Source organism: Macrotis lagotis, chromosome 1 (genome assembly GCF_037893015.1).
Source record: "Macrotis lagotis isolate mMagLag1 chromosome 1, bilby.v1.9.chrom.fasta, whole genome shotgun sequence".
In the NCBI taxonomy this organism is placed as follows: Eukaryota; Metazoa; Chordata; class Mammalia; order Peramelemorphia; family Peramelidae; genus Macrotis; species Macrotis lagotis.
The window spans coordinates 572,475,908-572,503,303 of record NC_133658.1 but is presented as its reverse complement, the minus strand read 5'-3'; the positions used below and the strand labels follow the sequence as shown (position 1 = coordinate 572,503,303).

At 38.6% G+C, this 27,396-nt stretch overlaps 1 protein-coding gene across 1 annotated transcript in view; it reads right to left on the bottom strand.

Moving 5' to 3' along the window:
- The window catches only part of POGLUT1 (protein O-glucosyltransferase 1), a 31,465-nt gene extending 17,154 nt beyond the window's left edge, over positions 1–14,311 (bottom strand). The window contains exons 1-5 of the mRNA XM_074214571.1: positions 14,168–14,311; positions 12,390–12,480; positions 9,838–9,981; positions 2,677–2,812; positions 1,306–1,427 (exon numbers count right to left, since the gene is read on the bottom strand). Of these exons, the coding sequence (XP_074070672.1) occupies positions 1,306–1,427; positions 2,677–2,812; positions 9,838–9,981; positions 12,390–12,480; positions 14,168–14,240 (566 nt within the window). The 5' untranslated portion in view covers positions 14,241–14,311. The remainder of the gene's footprint in view (positions 1–1,305; positions 1,428–2,676; positions 2,813–9,837; positions 9,982–12,389; positions 12,481–14,167) is intronic.
- Between the last annotated feature and the right edge of the window lie 13,085 nt (positions 14,312–27,396).

Genomic DNA, 27,396 nt, shown 5'->3' with positions numbered 1-27,396 from the left:
AAAAATTATTAAGCAAATTAATGAGGAAATATACTTTGACAAAAATTATTCTCTCTGCAACTTTTTAGTAATTACAAATAAAAATTATAAGACAAATAGTTTTAAAACAACTGTCAAATACCTGGAATAAATCAAAGAAAATGAAGAATAAAAAAAATCATTAGATTTAGTAGGAGGTCATTGGTTACCTCAGAGAAAGAAACAGACAGTAAAAACAATTCTGTTTTTAAAAGAAAAAGAGTGGCAAAATGGATATAGTAAGTATAAATAATTTTTTCACAAAGTTTCATGTAAGGGACAGGAGACAAATCAGACAATAAGGTGAAGAAATTCAAGGTAAGGGTTTTTTTTTGAGGTTCATTTGTTTTTTGGAACCAAAAAAGGTGTTTACAGATACATAGAAAAGAGCCAAAAAAATGTAAATTTCGGGGGGGGGGGGGGGAACGACGGGCCTTGTTTTATTTAAATTTTATATTTCTCCTCTACTTTTCATACTCTGCATACACTTAATTACTATGAAAACAGTAGCTGATTAAACAATATTTATTGAACTGAATGCAGAGTACCAGATAAATTGAATCATTCTTACTTTACTGAGTTTCCAAAAAGTAACATTAACCTACTCTATTTCTATGTCACAAAAATATCTATGGCTTTTTTACCTTTCTCAGAAAAAGCAAATGTTTGACAATAGTTGAACAAATCATGGCATTAGATTTAGTAGGAGGTAATATTACTGTACTGTAAAGATAAGGTGGGAAGAGTGGTATGAAGTGATATAAAGTGAAGAAAGCAGAGCTAAAAGAACAATATGTCCAATGACTACAACAAGGTAAATAATCAGCCTAGAGAGGCAACAAAATCTTGATAAAAAACAACAGTGAATGTTACTATCACATTGTCAAAAAAGTCATTTGCCTCCTAATAACAGAAAAACTAAGGCCTTTTCATGGAATTTACTTCATAAGGAACTGGAGGGGAGTGTTTGCTGTGTTGAAACAAAATAGTAACAAATTAAAAATACAAGTGAACAAAAAGAGATAAATGTAAATACTATAAATTTCATTATTACTTTAAAATATGGTCAAATGTGCAATAAATGTCCATTCTGATATATGGCAAAACAGGGTAAAAGCCCTAGTCATGTTACAGAGTAAAAGCCCAAGTCATGTTACATATAAATACTGCCTTGGACAAAATCTCCTTGATTTTGAGACACCCCTTATGATGTCTTTCTAAATTACTCATTTTTCTCTTCCTAACTAGGTCCTGCCAAGGAAACAAATATAAGAGCAAAAATCCTACCTTGCGAGATCTTCTCTTAAAAGATCCCATCGCCCGAGACCCGTAGGATAAATTGGCCAAACAGCAGGTCCCCCTTCCCAAAATGTCCATGCAGGATACATGATATCATGGTACTCAGAGGTCTTCAACAGAAACATAAAAATCACTCTAAAACGATCTTGGGATGAAGTGACAAGAACCCAACTATAGTCATTTTCACAAGTTTCCCAATAAGGTCTTCATTTTTTCAAGTTTTTCTTTGTTCCAGAAATTTTGTTCCCCGCTTTGTAATGTCTAGAAATAAAATGGCAAAGCTGGCTATGGATCAATTTAAATTACTACTATTTTACTAATAGAAAAAATGAACACAAAACTGCTTGATTTTTCTACTCAAAAACACAATTCACCCATACATTCAGTGTGAACTCTCAGTATAGGAGGGACCTCAGGGACTGTCAGGTTTGATTTATGATGCCCTAATAGCTTCCTTAGTGCTTTTTATTTATCTTGTCTCCTCAACACTTATGCTACTTGAAACCTAGAACTGCTATATATACTTATTATACTTATATTATACTTATTATATATTATTATATGTAATATAATACATATAATATATATAATTATATATATTATATATATATTATTATACTATATTATACTTATATTATACTTAAACACCCCTTGAGTGTTCAATAAATACTTTTAGACAGATTAATAAATCAGAACCTAAATTAGGGCAGAATAAGGTGGTGTGTTTAATAAGGGACAGTTAAGTGGTAGAGTGGATAGTGTCAGACCTGGAGTCAGGAAGACTCCTCTTTGTGAATTCAAATTTGGCCTAAGATATTAGCTGTATGACCCTGAGCAGGTCACTACATCCTGTTTGTCTCAGTTCCACATTTGTAAAATGAGGTGAAGAAAGAGCAAACCACTCAGGTGTCTTTGCCACAAGGGGTCATGAAGAGTCAAACATGATAAATAACAAAAAAAGGAGGAATGCTATCTTTCTTTTCAGAAGATCTAGCTATCCTTCCACTTGCTATATTCATTTCTGATGAAACTCTTACTGGATACATTCAACTTTCCTACCTCTCATGTGCAAATAGAAAAAAAAATTATTCCTTCTTCTTTACCATAGTGGCACACACAATCCATTTAGCTCCTACCATACAATCACATTCATATGACAAAATCCTCTTTCTACTTCATGTTCTAGAGAATTCAAGTAACACTGCCAATTTTGGCAGACAGAAAAATGGAAGAATTATATATGATGCTTCTTACCATCCATATCACTTAAGAGTAAAGCACATCATCATAATCAAGTAAACATTCCCCATTAGCTTTCATAAGATAGGACTCTGTGCACAAGGAATTCCTTTTTCTCACCTTACTGAAGGAAAAGATTGGAATGGGAGGCTCCATCCACTTGGGAACTTGAGGATAATCCCGCACATTGATCACCATCTCCATATCAGGAAGGTGGTTGATAACTTCCAAAATGAAATGTTCCACACCACTGCACCTGCCAAGCATAAATGTCACAAATTCACCATAGCAACGCTCTTACCAAGGCAGAGATGGGGACCTTAATAGCTTCTCAATCAAAAACATGTTCATATTACTTGGCTTCTAGGAAGCTAAGTAGGACCTACTCCACTTTATATAATTATGTATGTTATCTATTTGGGGAATGCTCTTGTTGCTGAATAATTGTTCACTAATTGTTTCCCTTATTACAAGTTTTCCTAGACAAATAGTCTGCTCCTACTTTGGCAGTTTTAAGTAGTCCATGGCATGTGCCATCCATAGTTGCACAAGTAGCAGGGTACAGTATGAAGAACTGGCCTCTGGTCCTGGCTCTTTGACCATCTCACTATCACCTTCATCAAATCACCTAACACCGCCCCCCAATAGAATTCCACCATTTTAACCTCATAATTATGGAATACAAAAGTTTTCTTTTTTTTTAGGTTTTTTTTTTTCTTTGCAAGGCAATGGGGTTAAGTGGCTTGCCCAAGGCCACACAGCTAGGCAATTATTAAGTGCCTGAGACCGGATTTAAACCCAGGTACTCCTGACTCCAGGGCCGGTGCTTTATCCACTGCGCCACCTAGCCACCTAGCCACCCTCTACAAAGTAGTTTTCAAACCTTCATACTAGTTTCAAGTGCCTTTACAGACCACCCCCACCTCAGATTTCCATCACATGCAAACCTGAATACAAAGACAGTATTAAAATCAATTTATGAGTCAAAACATCATTAATATCATAAGGAACCATGTTTAAGTTTCCTCAGAGATTTCTCAGTTTCAAAAATGTGGCTATAACAGCCATTCAACAATCATTGATAAAGCACTTATTTGTAAAGTAGTGAAGAAAATAGTAAAAGTAGTGAAGATAGAATGCCCATCTTCGTGAAGACAGATTTAGCATGTTTCTCTTTCATCCTCTTCCCTCTCTGTCTCCCTCTCCCCAACCATGCATCCTAGCATGCCCAGTGAGAGTGTATGAAAGGAAGGTTACACAAAGTTTATGAAAAACTCCTAAAAGCTACATTATAGAAGCAGAGCTAAAACAGTATAGAACATGCTATTTCTTATTTGGGCTTCTTCAAAGGGTCCTTGTTCTCTTGCCTCTGGGAAATTCAGTTCCTTGAGTATAAGTTACTACTTTGCAAAGTCATCTGTCCCATTGTTAAACAAAATCTCTCTGCTTATCTTTGAAATTATGAATATATACTTTAGTTCCTACTATGCCCTGGATTAATATTTTTTTAAAGACCATGAAAGTCTCTCTAGTTTATATGATTAAAATTTCTCAGACCTAGATAAATTGTAACAAGAAAGAAATCTACCGAGGTAGTCTTTGAGAGGTTAAACCAGAGATTTTATCTGAAATTTTTAAATTTGATGTTATAGGTTTATTCATCATGTCTCTAATTGTGTAAATCTTAAAATGCTATAAAACTGCTAGCTACCATTATTGTTGTCTCAGTCCCTGGATCTTCTCTTTGCACAAATTTGAGCTCTTCCAAAAAGCTTCTGGTGATTTTCTATTTACTTCAAATTCAAATTCTTTAGCCTGGCATTCAAGGACATCCATAGTATTGATTAATAAACAACACTTATGAAGTATCTATGATCAACTAAACCCTGTGCTAGACACAAGGGATGCAAATGTAAAAGAAAAATAATCTCTGCTCTAAAAGAGAGATACATGTTCACAGAAAAATAAATACAGAATATACATAAAATAAATACACATGACAGAAGGCTAGGGAAACTAAAAGCTGGGGAAATCAAAAAAGTCTCATAGAGGACAAATCACTTGAGCTTTTCTTTAAAGACCTAAGGATACTGGGTGGCTAGGTGGTGCAGTGGATAGAGCACCGGCCCTGGAGTCAGGAGGACCTGAGTTCAAATGCGATAATTACCTAGCTGTGTGGCCTTGGGCAAGCCACTTAATCCCTTGCAAAGAAAACCCCTAAAAACAACAACAACAACAACAACAAATAAAAAGCTAAGGATTCCAACAGGTGGAAATAAGAAGGGAGACATTGTAAACACAAAAGAAATCTAGGCAGGAGAAGGATATCATGTAGAAACAATTGGTAAATAGACTAGTTTGGCACAGAAGGTGAGGGAGGGAAAAAAATGAAAAATCAGCCTAGAAATTCTTTTTTCTCTGAGGTTTAACTCAAATTCCACCTTCCAGATTATGCAATATCAAAGATTATGCAATACCAAACAAAGGTGGTTGTATTTTATCCTGAGGGTAATTACCCACAATTACCCACTAAAATTTCTTGACCAAAGAAATAAGGTGTTAGGACTTGAATTTTAAGAGCATAATTTGATTTCTGAGTGAAGGAGAGAACAGAGACTAAATGCTGGAAGACCAATTAGGAGATTTTTGCAGTAGTTCACACAGAGATGGATAAGGGCCTGGAGTGAGGATGATGTTTATCCCTTCTTGAAGAAGACCATGACATCAGGGAAGTGATACCTTGACAAGCAAAAGAATGGGATTTGAAGGGATACTGTGCTAAGCCATCAAGAGCCATCTGGGTCCAGTGGCCAGATATGGATCAGGAGAACTAGAGATGGCCCTGGGTGTGAGGAAATCAAGAGTTAAATGACTTGCCCAAAGTCACACAGCTACTACCTGTCAAGTTGTCTTGAGGTAGGATTTGTACTCACGTCCTCCAGACTCCAGGGCTATCTATTCACTGTCCGCATTGCTGTCCTTTATGATATGGGAATTTGATTAAAGGAATGTTGAGGGAGCCCTGACAATTGTTGAAACTAGGAGAGGGGGGTGCAGCTTGGGGATAAGGGATTGAAGAGGCAGCTGTTTACTTTCTTGGGAGGAAGGCAATTGGAGTTAAGTGACTAGCCCAATGCCACACAGCTAGTATCTATGGACAGATATAAACTTAGCTCCTCTTGACTCTGGGGCCAACTAGGTATTACAGTGCATATTGCTGAGCCTGGAGTCAGGAAGAACTGAGATCAAATCTGGCTCAGACAATACAAGCTGTGTGACCTTGAGCAAGTCAGTTAACCTCTGTCTGACTCAGTTTCTTCATTTGTTATGGGATTCATAATGGCATCTACTTTACAGGGTAACTGTGAGGATAAAATGAGATATTTGTAATGTGCTTTACACATTGTCTGGCCCAATAATAAATGCTTGTTCCTTCCACCCATCAACTGGGGCCTGAATAGTTTGTAAAGTGTTTTTAAAGCTTAAAGCACTACAGAAATGCTATTATTATTATCATCAGTGCCTTCTCTCTACTGATTATTTCTCATTTATCATGGACATACCTTATTTATACATAGGGGTCTGCAGATAGTTTCCCCATTGGATATGAACTCCTGAAGGGCAGAGACTGTGTGTCAGAGATCAGCACAATATTCTATACACAGTAGGTGATTAATAAATGCTTTTTGACTCACTAAACTTGCCCAAGGCCACACAAATCAACCCAAGGACAGACTCAGGACCAGAATTCAGGTCTCTTGGCTTCTGATTTAGAGTTTTTTTCTCTCTGAGGCTAAAATCAAATTCCACCTTCACCATGAAGTAACCCCACTGCCCCCAGTCAATAATGATCTTTTCGGGGGCAGCTAGGTGGCACAGTAGATAGAGCAAGGGCCCTGGAGTTAGGAGTACCTGAGTTCAAATTTGGCCTCAGACACTTAATAATTACCTAAGTGTGTGACCTTGGGAAAGTCACTTAACTCCACCGCCTTACAAAAACTAAAAAATAAATAAAACAAAAATAATGATCTTTTCCCTTCAGGTATTAAAAACATCTTTGTTTGGTATCTCTTTCATGTACATAACACAATATCATATATTTTCTTTGTATTTTTGGGATCCCTTTACTAGATTAAAAACTCTGTAGGATGCACAGACCTATGGACAGCATGAGCAAAGCACATCTTTTTGTGAGCTAGGAAAGCTCAAGATGTAACTAAGGGATGCTAAGTAATTCAGTTTGGCAGGATCAGAGAGCATGTTGACAAAGTGTAGAATAAGGCTGGAAAAGGAGAATTAATGGGACCAGATGTGGAAAGGTTTTTATCCTTTTCCTTAGCCACAAATATAAAATCAAATAATCTCTCACCTGCTCATGAAGCAAAAACTTACAGTTCCTTTTGAACAGTTCCACAATTCCTTGAAATGCACTGGTTCTTGCTGAAGCCTCTCTGGGCCTATGATTTGCAGGATTCAGAGACTTTGAAAATTTTAAATGTTCAATAAGTACTGAACAGTGGGTATGATTGCAAATTTGCATAGTGATTATACTCTTTGTGTCCATATACTTGTTTCTAGTATCTGAAGTAAAATTAGCTCCTTCCTGGGAATGTATTATACATAAAACTTCTATTTTTTGCTCCAAAATTTTAAAAAATGTCACTGATATCTTTTTTTAAATGTAACCTTCATTTCTGAATATATCCCTCTCTAGCCAAGTGTGGTCATTAACACCTTTAGTCCCTGCTCCTAAGGATGGTAAGGCTGGCAGATCACTTGAGCCTGAGAGATCTGAGCTGTTGTCAAGCTAAAGCTGAATGGTTGTTTGTACCAAATCTATTATCATTTTGAGACATTCCAAGGTGCATGGCAGGGGGAAGGGGGAAGGCACCAGGCTGCCTAAGTAGGGGTGAACCTGAAGGTCAGAAATAGCAGGTCAAAGCTTTCACCATGATCAGAAATGAGACTGGGCCTATCAAATACTCCTACTTTCAGCTGAAGTGAGATAGGGAGATTCAACATGTACACACACACACACACACACACACACACACACACACACACGATATATGTGTGTATTTGTGTGTAACTAATCAGTATAAATAACAAACTTATCAATTGAATCCTACAGTATCTGTAATAATTGAGATCCACAGTCAGACACTTCTGTAAGAGAAGGAAGAGAGGTGCATTTTCTCAACTTTTCTCCAAAGTCAACTTTTACCTGTTGCCCCTAACTATTGTCAGTTTAAAACATCTTGACAATTTTCTCCAAATAAAACCTTTGGCACATCGAATTTCTGTACTATTATTCATGTCAGGTATTCCTACTTTTATCTGACTCAAAAATAGCAAGACACATTTAAGTGTACAAATGGTAGAGTAGTTCATATCACAGCATTACAAAAGACAGAAGTATATTTTTGAGGAAGAGGGTCCCTAGAGAAAGATTATTATTATGCCCTCCAACTTCTGTAGTATCAAAAAATGTTCAAGGTTTTTTTTGCTTTTTTGTTGTTGTTTTTGCAAGGCAATGGGATTAAGTGACTTGCCTAAGGTCACACCTAATTATTAAGTGTGTGGGTCTGCATTTGAACTCAGGTCCTCCTGACTCTAGGGCCAGTGCTCTCTATCCACTGTGCCACCTAGCCACCTCTATTCAAGGCTTTTTGATAAAGGAAAGATGCCTAAGTAAGAAAGCTTTTTGGTTTGCTGCTCAGGATCTTTCTTGACACCTCTCCGTCCAACAAAGGCCTTCTTCATATCCACTCACCTTTGAGGATGGCACCACTATCTTCTTAGTCAACCAGGCTCAATTCCTTAGGAATCATCTTCAATTATCACCAATCCTTTACATCCAACCAGCTGCCCCATGCTGTATCTATCACTGTATCTGTCACATTCTCCCTTCTCTTTGCTCTGCACTCATACTGCTACTACCCTAATTCAAGTCCTCCTCACCTCTTACCTGGTCTATTACAATAGCCTCCTAAGTGGTCTCCTTGCCTCTGAGTCTCACTAGAGCCTTTACATACTACAAATTAAGTTCTCTAAAACAAGGCTGACCACAGTCTGCTCAAAACCACTGAAAGAGGAAATACCACATCCTTAGTCATGCATTTGAGGCACTATATAGTATGATGCAGTTTAGTTTTCCAATTTTATTTCCCTTTCATGAATTTGTTTTTCAGAAATCAAACTGTTATCTGTTTTCTTGCCTCTATTCATTTATACAGACCACTCCCATGCCTTAAACATAATCCTTTTTCATCTCCATCTATTCAAGTCCCTCTTCCTTCCAGGCCCAGTTCAGACACTACCTCTTTTGTGAAGTTTTTCCTGACACATTCAGCTGAAATCATTTCTTCTCCTTAGATTTTTTTGTTATCACTCTGGATTAAACTGGATTAAACCTTTACATTTATCACATTCTACTTTATAACACACTTCTTTGTTGAGTCAGCTTGTTCTGTCAGCCATCCTATTAAGAGCATAAGCTCCTTGAAAGCAGAGGCTTTATCACCTTTGCATCTCCAGTACCTTAGTCAAAGCAGATACCTAGCAAAGAACCCAGAAACCAAGTTATTGACATGGGAAGGGGAAGAATTTCTCCCAGGTTTTTCTGTTACTTCAACATTCTGTGGACAAGACAGTGAGTGCCTAATGTGTATATCAGGAGAATATAAATTCTGGCAGGTCCTCCCAAGCTGGACAGTGTGAGTCAGTTACTGATTGGAGTGTCTGGCATCTGAGGACCAACCTAAATTCAGATAGGTTCATTTCTAGACCAGAATTATTCTACCAGTAAAAAGTCCTTGAAGACATATTATGTGATAAGAGCTGCATTATGAATCAGGGGGTGCTGATGGCCTGAAATTGAGGAAGAGTAAAGAATAAATCAGAAGGAAAAGGAAAAGGAGTGATGTGCGCAGTCTGAAACTTTGGGCTCCATTCAGGCCCTGCCTCTTCCTAACTAGTGGAACAACCTGGAACAAGTTACTGCAATTCTCTGTGTCTGTTTCCTGACCCAAAAATCAGGAATCACTTAGATGAAGCACCTATTTACAGTTATCTCGTGGATTAAATGAGATCATTTATGGAAAAACCAATTATGTGCCAGATACCATAATATAATAAAGTTATAAATCAAAAGAAATGCTAGGGAACCATAAACACTATAGTTACCAGTTACAGAACCAGTGAAATATGAGGGCAGTTGAGAATAAAATATATACCTATAACAAGATCAGAAGATAGAAAAATAGATTCTATGTCTCTTACCTTGCAGGGAACATGCAATCACGTTCTCTGTACAATTCATTCTTGATAATCTGATAGTGCGTTCCTAGTTTCCGGCTAACCACATTGGCCATCACCTCTTTGGAGATACCTCCTTGGAAGGAGGCCAAATCCTTCTCCATGACACTGAAAAAAGAATGAAAATCACCAAGGAGCATAAACCAAGCAGAATACAGCACTCTGTCTTCTCCTTCTTTTAATACTTCAGTCATATGGTAAGAGCCATCAGGGATGGCAAGTGAATAGTTCAAATACTGCACTGGTCTTGTAACATCAGGAGAAAGGGCCTCTGGCACACAGGGTAAATCCAGAGGTGAACTTTTGGGAGCACATGAACAGGAATCAGTATTGTTAGAGAAAACATCAAGATCACAAACCATTTTAGAACTAAGTATTAGAGGAATAGAGTATAATGAGGAAGGGGAGAGGAAAGAAAGTTTGTGTTTTGTATATATATATATATATATATATATATATATATATATATATATATATATACATATATATGTAAAACTTTTCTTCTATTAAGGCAAGGGTCAACTCTGTGTTTGTAAACTATTTTTTCATTTTTTTGCTTTTGCAAGGCAATGGGGTTAAGTGACTTGCCCAAGCTTGCACAGCTAGATAATTATTAAGTGTCTCTGAGACTGGAGTTGAACTCAGGTACTCCTGACTTCAGGGCCGGTGCTCTATCCACTGTGCCACCTAGCCACCCCCGTTTGTAAACTTTTGAAATATATTTTGTTAACCATATATCAATAAAATTATTTTCCTCTGTAATACTATTTGTTATTTCTTGACTTTAAAAGCATTATTCTGAGAAGAGATATTGGCCAAGGGGTTCATGAAACAAAAGAGGATAAGAACCTTTAAATTAAGGGTTGCTAGATGATATCCCTTTAAATCTTTCTCAGCCTCTCACAGCCACCCTCTCTCCTGTGAGCTAGTGCAGTATTGTACAGTATTCTCTTCCATTTTCTGTTTTTTACTCTTATCTATTAAACTAGATTACAAACTCCAGAAAAGCAGGAAGGTTGCCTAATATTGCTTTTTCTCCTCATTCTCAACACTTAGTATAGTAGTACATGGCCATCCTAGAATTAGAGCTGTAAAGGACCTAAGAAAGGACCTTATTTTACTACAGGGAATCTGAGATAGAAGGCAGTAAAATGACTTGGCACTTGCCAAGGCTAGGACTTGAAAACAGGTTTTACTAATTCCAAATCTACCTCCCCCATATTTAAATGCCTGATTTTTTTTAAAGAAACATTATCACAAAATTTCAATCCTTGAATATTCATGACTGTGGGGGGGACAACAAGGTGGCACAGTGGATAGAGCACTGGCCCTGCAGTCAGAAGTACCTGAGTTCAAAACTGGCCTCAGACACTTAATAATTACCTAGCTGTGCGGCCTTGGGCAAGCCACTTAACCCCATTGCCTTGCAAAAACCTAAAAAAAAAAAAAAAAAAAGAGACTGTGAAATTATTCATAGCTATCATTTCATAGAAGAGGAGACTGAGGTCCAGAGAGAACAATAATTTGTCTGAGGAAACACAGCTAATTGGTAGCAATGCTATAACTTAGATGTTTCAAACACCTATTTATGAATGGATCTTTCTATTCTACTGAGGCAGTAAGATGGTACAGTAGATAGAGTTCTGGGCCTGGAGTCAGGAAGACTCATTTTCTTAAGTTCAACTTCAACCTCAGATACTTGGTAGCTGTGGACCCTGTGCAAGTCACTTAACCCTGATTGCCTCAGTTTCCTCAACTGTAGAATAAGCTGGATAAGAAAATGGCAAACCACTCCTGTATCTCTGCTAAGAAAATCCCAAATAGAGGGTTCTGATAGAAATTCCATTCTATCATGGACCCCCCCTCCACTGGGAAATAGTGGTCCCTTATTCTCTAACTTAATAGTATAGCTCTGAAATAAAAGTTATTTTGAAGGTTTCATATATATATATATATATATATATATATATATATATATACACACACACACACACACACACATATGAAGTGATAACCCAGGTTTTAGAAAAAAAAATGGAACCCAGGAGATATCATTCAATCTATAGACTGAAAATCCCTTTGATATTCAAAAACTTTATTTTTGTCCTTTTAAAGATTAAATAACTTTCTATAATCTCTGAAAAGCATATTTAGAGCCAGTATTTCATTTTTCCTGAACCTTCCCCTTCTCATCTTATTCTTCCCAGTTACACCACTGCTCCTGAATCTACTAATAAGGTTTCTACATTTGTAAAAATAAGGTGATTGAAACAGATCATTTCTAAGGTCCATTTAAATAATAAATTTCAACTGGAAATAAAACATTCCTTTATGAAGCTTTTCTAGCACTTCATTAAAAGTTGCCTAAAAATATATCCTAATCTCCAACATGGGTTCTAATCTCTAAAGAGATTAAGCTCAGAAAGATTGTATAAATGATTCATTAAATATTACAACCAATATTGGAGCAAGATTCAATTTTTGTCAGGCAATAGGCAGTATGAAAGAAATCTTACCCAAGATGGCAGCTGCAGTTTTCCCTCGGACATGGCTGGTAGTTCTCTACAGACTTGTTAATTTGGTCAATAAATCCTTTCCACTTTGGACCTAAAGAGGGAAAGTCAAAGATAGATGAACAACGATAGCTAACATCTATGTAGTATTTTTAAGTTTGACAAGTCCTTTATAGGCAGCTAGATGGCCCAGCGGATGGAGTACCAGCCCTAGAGTCAGGAGGACCTGAGTTTGAATGTGACCTCAGATACTTAATAATTACATAGTTGTGTGTCTTTGGGCAGCACCTGGACAAAAAAAAGTTTTTTAATTTTCACAATAATCCTGGGAGACTTCATTTTATAGATAGGAGAGGTTAAGTGATTTGCTGAGGGGCAGGATTTGACTTTGGGTCTATCAGAGTGCAAGTCCAGCACTGTCCACTGCCCACTTATAAACCTACAAACAAAAGCAAATGCACAGAAGTGAGGGATGGCCAAAACCTGTAGGGCAGGGATTTGGCATCCAGCAATAGAGGTTCAAAGCCATCTTTTATCTGTGTGACCTTGGGTCAATCATTTAACTTTTCTTTTTTTCCTTCATTTTTGTGTCTGGAGCCTCTTATCTAAGATCCTCTTCAGCTCTACATTTAAGAGTCCGTAAATATTGAGTTGGGGTGCGGAAGGCAGCAGAAGGTTCACTATCCCCATCCTTCATTCCCCCGCGATTCACTAAGTCTCAGTTTGGCAGGAAGCAGCCTCCCGGCCTCCCAGCAGCCCTCCCTGGGCTGTCACCCGCAGCACACCGCCAGCTTCGCCTTCAACCTTCTTTCCTTTGCCTTTACTTCTTAGAAGGCTTTTAAGAAAAACACCAGCAATATGTATGTGATGGAACACGACTGTTCTATGACCAGGAGGGACGGAATTCAGGGAAGCCTGGAGGGACTGGCATGAACTGATGCTGAGGGAGATGAGCAGAGCCAGAAAACACTGTACACCCCAACAGCAACAGGGGGTGATGCTCATTGCAACAATCGGGGACAATTTGGGGTATCTGCGATGGAGAATACCATCTGCATCCAGAGAAAGAGCTGTGGAGTTTGAACAAAGGCCAAGGACTATTCTCTTTTAGAAAAAACCCTGATGTCTTATTGTCTGATCTTGCTGTCTCTTACTTTGTCTCTTCCTCAAGGATGTGATTTCTCTCTCATCACACTCGCTTTGGATCAATGTACAACATGGAAACAATGTAAGAACTGGCAAATTGCCTTCTGTGGGGGGGGAGGCAAGGATGGGAGGAAAATAGTAAAACCCAAAATAAATAAAATCTTAAAAAAAAATCACAGCCAAGCCTCCAGCCTTCCGGTGCTTGCCCCAGGTAACCTGGATCCGCGTGCCGGGGCCCGGGCCGGGCAGCGCCTCTGCCCGCCCTGCTGCGAGAGCCCGCGGCCCCGGGGCGCAAATCCGGCCCCGGGGGCCGCCGCGCGCCCGCCCCCGCCCGCGCGCCCCCGCGCTCACCTGCGCCCGGCCGCGCGCCCCCGCGCTCACCTGCGCCCTCCCGCGCCCCCGCGCTCTCGCCCTCGCCCCCCCGCCCCCCCCCGCCCCCCCCGCCCGCGTGCCCCCGCGCCCCCGCGCTCACCCGCGCCCTCCCGCGCCCCCGCGCCCCCGCGCTCACCTGCGCCCTCCCGCGCCCCCGCGCTCTCGCCCTCGCCCCCCCGCCCCCCCCGCCCCCCCCGCCCGCGTGCCCCCGCGCCCCCGCGCCCCCGCGCTCACCCCCCGCGCCCCCGCGCCCCCGCGCTCACCTGCGCCCTCCCGGCGGCCCGCGGCGGCCCAGAGCAGCAGCAGCAGCAGCGGCGGCGGCCACAAGCGCGCCATGCGCAGAGCCCGGGCCGGCGGGAGCGCTGCCCGCACAAGATGGCGGCGGCGGGGAGCCCGCGAGCTCGGAACGCGGCCCCTCCCCGGGGCCCCGCGCCCACCGAGCCTCTCCGGGCCGGGGCGGGGGGATCCGGGCGGCCCGGCCCGAGGCTGCCGGGGAGCGGAAGGGGCGGGGCGGGCACTTCCGGGTGCCCCTCGGGCCGCCCGGCATCCTCGCCTCCCGCCGCTGCCACGGCCCGACGCAGAGCGCTGCGGAGCGGGCCAAGAGGAGGCCGCCACCGACCCCGGCCGTGGCAGCGGACGGACGGCCGGACGGCCGGACGGCCGGCGTCACTGCGGCGGGAAGGAGGCCGCCCGCAGGGTTCCAGGCCGCGCCGCAGCGGCGCGCAGCCTCCCTGGCGGGCCCCTGGAGGAAGCCCCTCCGCTCAGCAGCCGCCTTGCTTCTTCACCCGTGTCCTCCCCAGTAAAACGCGCTGGGGGAGAAAACAGCAGACCGCTACAGGGACTTTGCCGAGGAAACGCCAAATGGAGTCACAAAGAACAAGGCGCAACCGGCCTTTCAAAAATGACCCAAGGCTTGCCAAGCACGTTAGTGCCCCATCTGGTTCTCACCCCAGATCTGGGGGCATCATCGCCCCGCAAAAATGACCCAAGGCTTGCCAAGCACGTTAGTGCCCTATCTGGTTCTCACCCCACATCTGGGGGGCATCATCACCCCGCAAAAATGACCCAAGGCTTGCCAAGCACGTTAGATAGTGCCCCATCTGGTTCTCACCCCAGATCTGGGGGGCATCATCGCCCCGCAAAAATGACCCAAGGCTTGCCAAGCACGTTAGTGCCCCATCTGGTTCTCACCCCACATCTGGGGGCATCATCGCCCCGCAAAAATGACCCAAGGCTTGCCAAGCACGTTAGTGCCCTATCTGGTTCTCACCCCACATCTGGGGGGCATCATCACCCCGCAAAAATGACCCAAGGCTTGCCAAGCACGTTAGATAGTGCCCCATCTGGTTCTCACCCCAGATCTGGGGGGCATCATCGCCCCGCAAAAATGACCCAAGGCTTGCCAAGCACGTTAGTGCCCCATCTGGTTCTCACCCCACATCTGGGGGCATCATCGCCCCGCAAAAATGACCCAAGGCTTGCCAAGCACGTTAGTGCCCCATCTGGTTCTCACCCCAGATCTGGGGGCATCATCGCCCCGCAAAAATGACCCAAGGCTTGCCAAGCATGTTAGATAGTGCCCCATCTGGTTCTCACCCCACATCTGGGGGGCATCATCACCCCGCAAAAATGACCCAAGGCTTGCCAAGCACGTTAGATAGTGCCCCATCTGGTTCTCACCCCAGATCTGGGGGCATCATCGCCCCGCAAAAATGACCCAAGGCTTGCCAAGCACGTTAGTGCCCTATCTGGTTCTCACCCCAGATCTGGGGGCACCATCACCCCGCTCCCCCGAGGCGGCGGGGGCATGAGGCCCGCGTGCACGCGGCTGCCCAGCATTGCAAGTCCGACTTGAAGCAGAGCCCCCGGAGCCCGCGGGTTAGGCCGCCCTGCACGGTTGGCACCCAGCTGCCCCAGCGGGCAGGTGGTTCACAAAAGGCTTCGCCAGGAAGTAGCCTGAGCAGAGTCTCAAAGGAAGGCAGGGACTCTAGGAGGTGATGCTGAGAAAAAAATACATTTCAGGTTTGGGGTACCTGGGCATTGAGGTAAAGAAAACAATGGCCAGCACTTAAAGCAGTTTACCTGGATTGTGTCCAGCATCATTCAGTAAGCCTGGAAACATAGACTAGAGCTGGATTGTGAAGGATTTTAAATAACAAAGAAAAAGAATATAGATTTTTGGAAATAGAGCCTCTGGAACTTTTTTAAGACAATGAGATTTAGTGACTTGCCTGAGGTCACACAGGTAGGCAGGTACTGTCACATTTGAACTCAGGTCTTCCTGACTCTAGGGCTGGTGCTTTACACCACCTTAAGTGCACTGCCTCTGGAACTTTGTTTTTTTTTAGGTTTTTTTTGCAAGGCAATGGGGTTAAGTGGCTTGCCCAAGGCCACACAGCTAGGTAATTTAGTGTCTGAGAACGGATTTGAACTCAGGTCCCCTTGACTCTAGGACCAGTGCTCTATCCACTGCACAATGTCACTGACTACTCTATCAAGAATATGCTTGAGGGGCGGCTAGGTGGCGCAGTGGATAAAGCACCGGCTCTGGAGTCAGGAGTACCTGAGTTCAAATGTGACCTCAGACACTTAATAATTGCCTAGCTGTGTGGCCTTGGGCAAGCCACTTAACCCCATTGCCTTGCAAAAAAAAAAAAAAACCTAAAAAAAAAAGAATATGCTTGAGACCAGAGAGACCCAGCAAGACTAATTAGGATTCTACTGCAATAGTCTAGGGTAAAGGTACTGAAGTTTTAAACAAGGAGTTTTAGTGCAGTGTCCCTATCCTTGTCAAATGTATTTCATTGCTCTGAGGATTATCTGTCATTTTAATTCCTCTTAGAGCAAGTTTTCTGTGATCCATAAGCATAAAGCATGACTGATAGAACTTTAGTGGTAAAGAAATGGGATTTAGCAATAAAGAAGTTTGGAGTCACTGAAAGGATTCCATATTTCTCAGATGATTTCTTTCTCCTACTCAAATCAAGGGTCAGGGTCATTATCCACCATTATCAATACATGTATTGATGGACTGATTTAATGAGCTGTCCATCCAGGTGCATGACATAATCTGGGCTGTGAATTTTTCCTCCACTTAATTTTTCTAGTACTAGCAATTAGATTTATAGCCTTTAAAAGTCTTACAGATTTCACTAAGAATTTCTGCAGTATTTTAGGGTCTGATTAGTATGATGCCACTTACATTTAGAAGAATATAGAACCTTACTAATAGAAAATCATTTTCTTTGGATCAAAGCATTTCACACAAAACCAACTTTTCACAAAGAAATCTTTCCCTATTTTAACACCTCAAATGATGCCTGCATTTAGTGGTTCAAAGTTAATTCTGTGGAGTTGTTTTGTTGATTGTCTACACTTAAAAGTGATGGATAAATATTAATAATTCATGTTAAACTTTAAAATGTGTTGTGCATATATTTCCCCCCAAGACAGTTGTTAAATATTTATCAGTGCAGCACTGTGAATGATCTTATTATATATGAGAAACATCTTTTTTTTTTAGAGCCTTAGGTTATATTTTGTTCCAAATAAAAATCTTTATTGAAATCAGTAAATGATAAAAACAGTATGGTGCTATACTCTCAACACTTATCAGTTACATGATCATAAAAATGTGATCCACTATTAAAAAGCATTATTCCTATAAAAGCCTGTCCCCTTCTCATGTTAATGCTGAGAAAATCCTTGTTACATACACAGTTCTCATAGATTTTCTAGTTTTATGATAAATGTATCGAGATAACAGAACCCAAAAATTAATATTGGTAACATATGGTATGTGAAAGATGAAATAACTGAGGAAAACAAAGGTTGAGTCTTCAGAGTAATGCATGCCAGTTACCCAATAAATCGACCAAATCCCTTCAGCTTAGAGCTGGACCCCTACAAAAAAATTAACCACTCACTGACCTAATCCCCTGAATTTTCTCTATTGTGATTTATGGGGGAGTGGACAGCAAGCAAATACAAACAAAAAACTGTGGAAATTGAGTGAGCTACATTGCTGCATCTTGTAACTCAATTCTAGAGCTAGCTTATTTTTTTATTCAGTTACGGATGTGGTGATATTCAGCTGGTTTGCATGAGTTTGACAAAAACCTGATCCCTAATTTTATGTTGAATTCAGGAACTTTATTTGAATTTATTTGAATCCACCATTGATAATGGGTCCAATTTTTTTGTATTGAGAAAATTTTATTCAATTTTGGGAATTGGTAGGAAAATTTTATTGCATGGATGGGAAACTGGACCACCTCTCCCTGCTGTTTAGAGATGCTTAACTAAGGATGCTGGATATTCTGACAGATACCCAGTCAGATTAATGTAAGAAATTTTCTCACAGTTGCACATCTCAAGCAATCCATATGTCTTATTTGAAAACTGGCCCATTCTGATCAGTTGTTCCTTTTTTCCTTTATTTACAGATACTATAAATCAGATTAGCTAATATTGTTCCCTTTAATTGGCCTTATTTGATTTTTAAAGATGTATTAAAGTCTACCTCCCCTGTATTTGAGTTTAAGGCCAAAATTTAGGAAGGGATCTGTTCTCCATTCATTGGGAAATTGGCATGCATTGCTTACAAATCCTTATGCTTGGAAGATCGAACCTGTCTTCCTCTGTTGTTTCATTTTTCACATGTCACACATGTTCATTTTTATCATGGGCCTAATAGTATGAACATTCCTCCAATTGTTTTTCCTTTATTACTTGAAAACTTTTTGTGATAGTAGTTATTTGTCTTTACTGTAACTTGATAGGTTAATTCCCAAATATTTTATACATTTTACAGTTATTTTGAATGAAATTTGTTATTCCCTTTTGGTTTTTATATTACTTGTTGAAATGCCACTCAACTAAAGGCATTAATAATCTCAGATCTTTTACCTAATTTTCTGACTTAGTTTTAAAATGTAACATAACCTTTGTTTTATTATATTTTTATTTTGTTACTTTCCAATTATATTTCAATCTGCTTCCCCCCTCACTGGGGACTGGGCCACATGATTGATACCTCTGGTTTAGCTGATTGTGCAAATTATTTCTTAATGTTGCACCACCACCACCACCCTTTCTATTCTGGCATAAATTCAATTTAGTCACAATGATTCAATCTTGCATTAATATCTTTGCTAGGATATTAATTTTTTGTATCAATATCTATTAATAAGATTGCTCTATAATTATCTGATATGTCACTCTCTAGTTTGAATATTAGAACTGTATTTGTCCCGTAATAACTTTGGTAGAATGCATTCTCAATTGTTGAGAATGATTTTTATTATGGATAATAACATATCTAAATATTTAATTCACTTGTAAATCTGTCTGGGACAAGGTCATGCCTCCACCCTTATCCCCTTTTTGGTGGTTTATTTATGTATTGTTTACTTTTTTAAATTGAATTATTTAGGATCTCTATTTCATGGTTTGTTAATTATATTTTTTAGCTTTTGTAGATAATTATACATTTTCTTTAGATTTTCAGGTTCTAGAACATAAAGTATGTGTTGTATACAATGGTAGTATATGATAATTTTTTATTTTCTCTTATTGTGAATTCACATTTTTCTTTATTTCAATCAAGAATCTCAAAGTAAGTAATGAATGAAAATAGAAATAGCAGTTCTAGATCTCAAAATATATTATAAAGCAGTAACAATTGAAATCCTTTGGTGATCTTTAATGAATAGAAAAGCATATTAGTGGGAAAGCATAGATGACCAAGAGTCTGAAGAAAGTCAGAACAATAGGGCAGTATTCAGTAAATTCAAGAAAATAAGGTTCTAGAGGAAGGACTCCATATTTGACAAGAGCTGCTTAGAAAAATATAATTAGGTAGAATTAGGTTTAGAGTATACTATATACCACAATATATTGCAAATGCATACAAATCTCAAGTATTTTTTGAAAATCACATCATTTAGAAAATAAGGAAAATAGGACATGCTTTTTGCAACAATAGCTGGAGGGAGGAATTCTTAACCTAATAAGGCAAAGAGGTGAGCATAAAAGATCTATGCTTTCCTCAGTGTTGATAAGTACAAATGTGGAAACTTCTACCAGGCCCAATAACTGGTTTATAATTTAGATACATCTGAAAGAATTACCTGAGGCATACAGAGGTTAAGGGATTTGTTCAGGGTGAGCTACTCTCAAAAGTTGAGATTTGAATGCTGGTCCTTTCAACTTTAAACCCCTGAATATTATCTACTATATAAAAGCATTTTTTTAAAAAAAGAAAATATACAATTTTAATATAAAAAAATTAAACCTTTACATGAAAAAATCAATTGTGCTAGAATAAGGGATAAAATGTGAGGATGGAGAAATCTTTATGTGAAATGTTTCTGATAAAATCATATATTCCATTCCTCAATAAATAATCAGTTTATGAACACTTTAAAGAATTATAAACTATTAACAACCAATTGAAAAGATGCTCAATATCTAAGAATAAAAAATAAAAACTCTGAGATTTCACCTCACAATGAATAAATTGATAAAAATTACAAAACATATAATTATTATTGAAAGAATGTAGAAAGACATATCCCATTGGCATTACTAAGAAATGATCCAATAATTTTGAATTATTAAATTAGAGTGATTATACTTTTCATTGAAATCCTGACATTGAACATATGCCCACCCTGAGGTCAACAACAGAAAGAAAGACCATATACACACCAAAAAATAGGCATAGCAACACTTCTGGGGAATAGCAAAGAACTGAAAATAAAGTAAGATATCCATTCACTGACTAGTAAAATGGCCAACAACTAGAATTAGTCAAACTATAATACAATACTACACAATAATAAAAAATGATGAATCTAAAGAATTCAGAAAAACATGAGAAGATGAATATGGAATTAAACAGAGGCAGAGAAACAATATACACAATAATTATAATTTAAAAAGGAAAAAAACACACCAAAAAATGTTTAATAGGCTTCTGACTTCACTCAAAACTGCTACCTCTTAAATCACCATTGAGGTCTTAATTGCCAACTCCAATGGTCTCTTGATAATCCCAGTTATTGTTCTCTGTATCAGTTCACACTATTGACAACATTCTCCTTCTGGATTCTGGGTTTATAAGATGTTGCTTTTTCTTATTTTTCTTCCTACCTATCTGACCACTCCTGAATTGCCTTTATTGGATCATCATGTCATAGCCATTTATTTATAATTGTACCACCAAGCACTGTTGTCGTCTTTGTACTCTTGTTACTTGATGTCTTCATCAATTGTCATACTTAAATCATCTCTCTGTAGTTGACTTCTAGTTATCCATTCAGCCAGAGACTCATTTCACTCTTTAGTTCTAGCCTTATAACACAAACTACTTAATGGACATTTTAAATTGGATATTCCATAGACATCTCAAACTAAACATGTCCAAAAATAGATTTTCTCCCTCCAAAACTAAAACAGAAAAACCTCACCTCTTCTGAATTTCCCTATTACTATCAAAGGTCTTACTGTATTTCAGTCACCCAAATTTCATAATTTTTATTTCTTCCATTTCATTCAGACCAAACATTCAATTAAGTTGCCAATGCATGTCAGTTCTATTCCATATAGCTCATATATTTCCTTCTTCATCCCCCATGGGATCGATCCTAGTGCAAATCTTATTATCTCTCACCAAAACTACTATAATAGCTTCCAATACTCTATACTCCAATACTCTATACTCCAATCTATGCTCTCATTTTGCCACCAAAATAATTTTCCTAAAGAATAGTGGTAACCATCTCACCACTCTATACCATAAATTTCAGTGGTTCAAGGATTTTATATAAATTACTGTATAACATTTAAATCTCTTCACAAGCTGACCCAGTCACTGGGATCCTTCACAAAACTACCTGATAATCATTTTATATTCTGTATCTACTTGTATGTATTATATTCCCTGAGAGAATGCAAAGCCTTTAAGAACCAGAACTATTTTACTTGTGTTTCTGTATCCCTAATGATTAGCCTCATTCTTCATTTGTAAAATGAGTTGGAGAAGGAAATGGCAAAGTACTACAGTATCTTTGCCAAGAAAACTCCAAATGGGGTCATGAAAAATTGGACATGACTGAAAAGGCTGAATAACAACTAAAATGATTAGCACAATCCCTGATTCACTGCAGGTATTTAAAAATTCTTGAGCAAAAAAATAAAATAAAAATTCTTGAGCAATAATTTCCAATTTTTATTCTGAAAAAGAGATTAGGCAACATGCCACTCATTTCTTTGTCATGTAGGACTATGTGGGTTGAATATTGCATATGCTGTTAAAAGAATAGTGACAAATCCACCATTTGTTTTTGTTAGAGGCTCATAGGTTGTTTCTTAGGGTGTTCTACAGCTTCAGTTTGGCTGGATATGAACTATTTTCAAAAGAGGAATTTTAGACTATCAACAATTATATGAGAAAATGCTCCAAATTACTAACAATAAAGAGATACACAGATTAGAGAACACCTCTATGTATTTTTTTCCACACCCATGATGATAAAGATGATTTTTGTAGGGTCCAGGATCTATGATTTCTTTGATCCTAGTTTATCCAACTCTTTACCAATTAAATGTAGTAAATCTAATGTAATTTTTATTAAGGGGTTGTCTGGGGATACAAAGAGCTTAAATGATCAGCAACTGATAGTCACATACTCCAGGACTTTAACCAAATTTGCCTTTATTCATATTATGCCATGTAACCTCTTATCAAAGTGATTAGAGGAATACTCTATTGGAAGGTAAAGATAAACATATTAATGCACTGCTATTATAGATATAACTTGGTCCAACCATTCCTGAAAAAATTTTCAAAACCTGCAAGAAAGATCATTAGTCGAAAATCTTTTGACCCCAAATATCCCATTGATGGATATGTACCAATAAGGAAGTAAAGACAGAAGGCTCCATATATACCAAAACTTCAAAGCAGTTGTGGTAGCAATTGGAAACAGATACTTATTGAAGAATGGCTAAGTAATGTAATATGAATGTAATATATTATTCTGAAAGAAATATCAAAAATTCAGAGAAACACAAGAAAACTTAATGAATTGATATAAAGTGAAGTAGAACTAGTCATGATGGGACTAATGTAATCATGTAACAATATAAAGATATACATATATGTATATGTATGTATATACATACATATACATATAACTGAAAAGAACACTAAAGGAAGTGAAACAAGATTAACTATGGCTAATCTTGATCCTAAGTAACAGATAGGAAACAAACTTTCATCCTTTGAGTAGAACAATGGTAAAGTACAGATATCGTTATAGCATGAATTAGTTTTGCTGTATTTATTACAAAACAGGGCTCAATAAAGGAGCATAATTAAAAGTGACAAATGTTAAAATAAATGGAATTGATAAAAAAATTTATAATTTTGTAGAGATGAGAAAGCAGGCATGTGTTAATAGTTGTTAATTTGGGATTATTGGAACTTGGAAATTTGGGGATACAAGAGGGTTCTTAACCACCCTTTTATTTGCAGAGTAAGAACATTTTCAGACTCAGTATGGAATACCACAACCTCATTTATTAAATATGAGCTAGCTTTTGTTCACGAAGCTCTGACTGTGAACATGTACATAAGTCTCACAGCTCCATAGGTTAAGAAGAGTTCCCCAGGAAAATCACAACCAAGGTGATGTATTTCCCCTTCTGGAAACTGAGGGGAAATCTGTTTACCAAGAAACAATTCCATCAGGTTAGGGGATGTCTAGTCCAATGATTCTGGTGGTTTCTAAACTTTTTTCCACCTTTATAGATTCAGGGCCCTAATGTATCAGCTTCACTACTCTTGCTTTAAATCACTAAGATTTTGGCATTCAAAACAAAATTTCCTTCCCTTGGATACAGAGAAGTACACAATCATTTCTGTGACAAGATATATGCAATAGTTCTATTTATTTGCAGATCTCTCCACTGGTTAGAATTTGAGAATATACAAAAGCCAAAGGTTATAATCATTTATATACCTTTTCTAACATGGGTAGCCATTACACAGCACATCTTCAAGGCAAGGACTTACAAGTATTCTTTGGGGGTTTTTTTGCCTCTCTTCTATCTTGAATATATTTTTTCTCTTAAGATTTTTTAAAAATCCCTATCTTTTTTCTCTTTTTTTCATGGTTCTCCTGACTACTAATTCAGTTGATGCACAGTATAATACAGGATTTCTACTTTCTTTTACAATTAAAAAAGACAGCTGTCAACAAAGGATAATTACAAGGTTGCTATGTATCTACTCTAAATTATGAAAAGGAAAGGAAGACCCTGTGCATTGTGTCTTGCTGGATCATTTTCCTATCAGGACAACCTTCTCCTTCTGGTTCTGCCTTTCAACTTAAAAAATTCCCAATTTCATATACTATGCCCACATATTCTTCTGCCCTGGAGTGCTACATTCACCTAATAATTTTTTTTTGTTTGTTTTTAACAAGGCAATGGGGTTAAGTGGCTTGCCCAAGGCCACACGACTAGGCAATTATTAAGTGTCTGAGGCCGGATTTGAACTCAGGTACTCCTGACTCCAAGGCCGGTGCTCTATCCACCGTGCCACCTAGCCGCCCACCTAATAATTTTTTAGGTAAAATTATTTTTAACTTTAACACCAAAAAAAGAAAGTCTCTTTAACATGAGGACATACATAAAGTAGTATACAAAAAAGGTTCTATATAAAATCAAGAATTATTTCATACCCTTGGCTCTAAAAAAAAATATAAATTCTACATCTTTTTATTTTCTGGTAATGCAAACATTATTGTATTTTATTTTCCAATTTTGTATGTCACTTTCAAAACTGCCATGCTTGGGGCGGCTAGGTGGCGCGGTGGACAGAGCACCAGCTCTGGAGTCAGGAGTACCTGAGTTCAAATCCAACTTCAGACACTTAATTACCTAGCTGTGTGGCCTTGGGCAAGCCACTTAACCCCATTGCCTAGCAAAAACCTAAAACAAACAAAAAAACTGCCATGCTTATCTGTGCTTCTTCTGAATTTCCTTCTGTGAATTGAGGAAAACATTAAATGGTCCATTGTTCTGTATCACTAGGTCAACTCTCCCTTGTCCACAAAGCTCCTCTCATTAAAAACTAAAGGGGGGAAAACCTTTGCATATTATAAGCAAAATCAAGCAAAATTAATCTCTAAAGTGGCTACATCCAAAAAAATGTACTTTTTCTGCAATTAGTTCCATCAGCCCTCTGTCAAAAGTTAGGTAAGTATGCTTTATCGGAGGTTCTCTGAAGAAATGATTGTTGCAAAGGTTAAAATTCTGACTTAAATCACATTTTAGTGAATTTCAAATTTATATACTGCTCTCCCACCTGACACTGTCCAATAATCACTAGTTTATATGGCATAAAAAAGAGGGATCATTTTTTGAAGAAATCATTTGAGGTCAGTAGCCAATTGATGACAAAAGGTGACTGAGTAGCACTTTTTAGTGCTTTAGTGGATATGTGGCACTGATGCCTTTTCTTTAGGAGGTGTGGTTGGGTATTTGCAAGATTGAACATTGATTTCCCCCAGAAGATTTTCAGAACTTCAGTTTCAGACTTTTCTTAATTATTTTTATCATTAGTAGTTTTTAATTTTACTTTGCAACTATATAAGATGGATAAATGACATGGAATCATTTCTAAATGATGGAGGTAAAATTGAGGTAGTTATCTGAGGCAATACAGTAAAATATAAGACTCAGCTTTATATTTACTCTCTTAATTGTTTCTTCAATTTAGAACCATCCTTGATTGTTCCATCTCTTAACTCCCAAATCAAATAGCTATGGAAAGGCTTGTTAGTTTTTCCTCCACAGCATGTCTCACACTGGTATCATTCCCTGCAATAAGACCACCTACTTCAGATTCTGACCACCTCTTGCCTGGACTACTGCAATAGTCTTCTGTTATTCCTACTTCTAGTCTCTCCAATTTATCTACTACAGTTGCCAAAACAATCTACCTAAATAATAGCTAACATTTACATGTTTTAAGGTTTACAAAAGCACTTTACACATATTATGTAATTCTCACAATAATCCTGAGAGGGGGTGCTATTTATTTCCATTTAATGGATGAAAAAACATAAGTAGACACATTAAATGATTTGCCTGAGATCACAGCACTAATGTGCATGTTTTGAAATGAAGCCTTTTTGACTCCAAGTCTGACTACTTTACATACTATTCTATCTAGAAATTCCTACAGCCCAAGTCTGACCCAAATATTAAGCTGCTAAAATAGTTCCCATGGTTCCCCAGTTCCCAAATCAAAAACCAAACCCCCTTATTCAAGCATTTAAAACCCTTGTCTAGCTGGCTCCAAATGATTTTTCTAGTCTTATGTCCCATTACTCCCCTTCATATAACCATGTTCCAGTCACATGGTATTTACTTGGCACTCATCTGGTACATCTGTAAATATGCTATCTTTCTCACCATGATGAGATATACAGTCTCCTTACTGAGAATCTTAAAAGTTTTCTTCAAGGTTTAGTTCAAACTCTACCTCCTCCTTAGACTTTTCTGATCTTCCTAATTTTTAGTGTTCTATTTTGTATTTACATATTTGTATATACTAATCCTCAATAGAATTTAAGATCCTCAAAAACAGTTTTATCTCATTTTTGTTTTCTCCATCTAGTAGTACTGATTTTGCTTTAATAGGTCTAGACCTGAGATTTCATTAATATAGGAAATTTGTTGAGGAAACTAGATCCTACCAGTGAAGACTGGAAACTAACTGATCTACATCTTACAGAGTTGCTAAGGAATCAAAGTCATACTTGCCTGGGGTCATACCACAAGTATGTATTCAAGATAAGACTTGAACCTAGATCTGCTTTGAAGTTAGTTCTCTACTATAGCAGTGGTGCCATACTCATAGAAATGGAGTTCATTTAACTGTTTATAAGGATCCCTGAGAGTTATATACTGACTTAGAAAAACCAAATATTAACATTAGCTATATTCTTTTTATTTTGTTACATATTTTCAAGTTACATTTTAATCTGGTTTGGGCAGCTTAAGGAATGTTGTGGCTTGCAATACCTCTGCAATACAGCACTCTCTCATAGGAAATGGTTTGGGTTTTTTTTAATCGAATTGAGCAGCTACACAGCCAAAGATGCCAGCCCAGGATCAAAGCAACAAGCACAATGTCTGTAAAGGAGTGCTTTTGTGAATTTTGTTTTTTTTTTTTTAGGTTTTTGCAAGGCATTGGGGTTAAGTGGCTTGCCCAAGGCCACATGGCTAGGTAATTATTAAGTGTCTGAGACCGGATTTGAACCCAGGTACTCCTGACTCCAGGGCCAGTACTTTATCCACTGTGCCACCTAGCCACCCCCCTCTTATGTGAATTTTGAGAGTGGTCTGTGTATTGGGGAGAATTATTTTTGCAGTAACAGTATCAATACTATAATATCTGCTTATTTTCCCTTGA